The sequence below is a fragment of the Sphaeroforma arctica genome (genome assembly GCF_001186125.1).
Source record: "Sphaeroforma arctica JP610 unplaced genomic scaffold supercont1.1887, whole genome shotgun sequence".
Taxonomy (NCBI): domain Eukaryota; class Ichthyosporea; order Ichthyophonida; genus Sphaeroforma; species Sphaeroforma arctica.
In genome coordinates, this window is record NW_014038671.1 from 1 (window position 1) to 2225 (window position 2225).

Below are 2225 nucleotides of genomic sequence, written 5' to 3' on the forward strand. Positions count from 1 at the left end.
TATACTAGATATATTATAATAAATATATATATATATATATATATCCATGTACATATACATATACATATGCATATAGAAATGTTTCACGACATTTTTTTCTGCGATGATAAGCTCTCCACATATTTTCCGACATCATCTTCTGACTGGGAGGCTCATGAATTCTAACACACCTAATAACTTTATATTGATGTATGCACATATAATTTTCTGTATCTGTTGACAATTTGATCACTTTTATTTCACATTAGAGCGCTCGAAAGACACCCCAGAGGCACGTGGATAAACATTGAACTGCCGGTGCTGTGGGTAGATGAGGCTGCAGCTGTTTCTATGCGGTTAATAAACCACTCGCCGCACTGGAAGTCGGGTATGATAGTCCATCTGTTGTACGTACACTGTTCTATAGCAGGCAAGAGTATTCTTCTCGGGGCCATGTTCAGCAAGGAGGAGCATACAGTTGTCTGTGTTACTTGTGTTCCCAAGCTAGTCAGCGAGGGCTATGGTTGCGTACTGTCACTGCACATATACGCATGGTACGTACGTGGTACGTACCATGCGTATATCTTGACTAGAGCGAAGACCGGCTATATATTAACTAGAACGAAGTCTTCCCTGATTTATTCTGCGTTTAGGAAGGCGAGCACAACATGGCTCCTTATTTTTCTACGGTTTTGAACACAAAATGAGATCATACCTCGATACGGATCAAGAATTACGTGCGTGTACGTCATCATAGCAGCGGAAGTGATCGGTGTTTACTACTACACGTGGTAAACCATCACCTGCAGACCAGATGTGTCTGTGACATTGGTCGTTCTGCTGGTGGTGTGTGACAATGTAAATGTGAGTTACTCACCACGTGTTGCTTCCCCATAGACCGTTCCCACACTATCTGTGACATGCCATACAAGTGTGCCTGTCGTGCTTTATAATGATTTCCAGTGTTTACACATACGGTGTGCATATATATGTCGCGTTAGAGGGCCCCTTATGGAAGACCACAATAGGAATACTCAGAGATACCAAGCCATCTTGCTACTTGAGTACTCAGATGTTTGGCGAGGTAGGGCCCATATGAATCACTCTTTCGCTTTTCGAGGAAGATAGACCAATTCAGGTCGTACAAACCACTCCATGTCTGTGTGGTGGTTGATTTGTTCGCGTGCACTTATATACATATTAAATACGCACATGTGCGGTGCTGCTATCACAACTACCTGCACACCACACAGGCACTCAGAGTATGTCCACACAGCATTTAGGTCCGCATGTATGATAGTGTATCCCACGGGTTCTCTACCGTAAGTGGTTGATGTCTGTGAAAGATTTTCTGGAATCCACTCATATCGTGAGAAACTACAGTATTGTTCTACACTTTTTTTTGCCGGCGCTATCGGATCATTTTTTAATTGTCGATTGTGAATGTATACACATCTGGTTTATGCCAATGCCAATGTATATGTGCCTAACTTAAAGGTCTCGTATCTCTATAGAGTTGCCTAACTTGCGCGTGCCTCGTATCTCTTGTGATTCGGCTGCATATCCTATGTACACACTTGTCAACCCCTGACCTCTAGCCTGTACGCTATTCATTAAAACGTATCCGCGATGCCATGTAGGACCCATTTCTGCATATGCATCACACTACATATTATAATACTGATATCTCTGATGTGTGTATTCACATAGGATTGCTGTGGGACTGTGCGCGCCTGGTGCGGGTCAGAAAAGACGGTACACCTTACTGCTGTACACAACACGACCAAACGCCACACTCCAGTGTCATACCTACGGTGGGGGGCACCTCCAATAGCTCAGAAGGTGCTTCCACCGAAACAGGACGTATTGCACCAGGAGATGAGCAGGGTGAAGATGAGGTTGTGAGCGGACTCGAGAATGTGCAGAGAGTTATGAGACGACTCTGGGAGGCTGCTCGTCGGGTAAGCGCACCTCAGAATGATTGAAATAAAGAAATACATGTCATGAGCCCGACTTTATAGATACGTATTTTTCGGCGCTTCTGCATATGGTGGGAGAATTGGGGAATGTTTTGAGATATATTTTGAATTGGTTTATGCATCTGCTCACAATTGCGGTCATTAAAGAGAGTCTCAATGCCCCATCGGGTGTAGGTCTCAATACAGAATTTAGCTAATCTCGCTATTTAGCTAAAGTATTGTGGATTATTTTTGCCTTCACACACACACACACACACAATATATATA

The 2225-nt window shown here is 43.4% G+C and overlaps 1 protein-coding gene across 1 annotated transcript; it reads left to right on the top strand.

Annotated features, from left to right (window-relative positions):
• Positions 1-990: 990 nt before the first annotated feature.
• On the top strand, positions 991-1964 carry SARC_11806 (hypothetical protein; the record flags this gene model as incomplete). Its single annotated transcript, XM_014294101.1, has 2 exons — positions 991-1063; positions 1690-1964. The coding sequence occupies 2 exons, from the start codon at positions 991-993 to the stop codon at positions 1962-1964; spliced, it is 348 nt and encodes a 115-aa protein (XP_014149576.1).
• Positions 1965-2225: the final 261 nt, after the last annotated feature.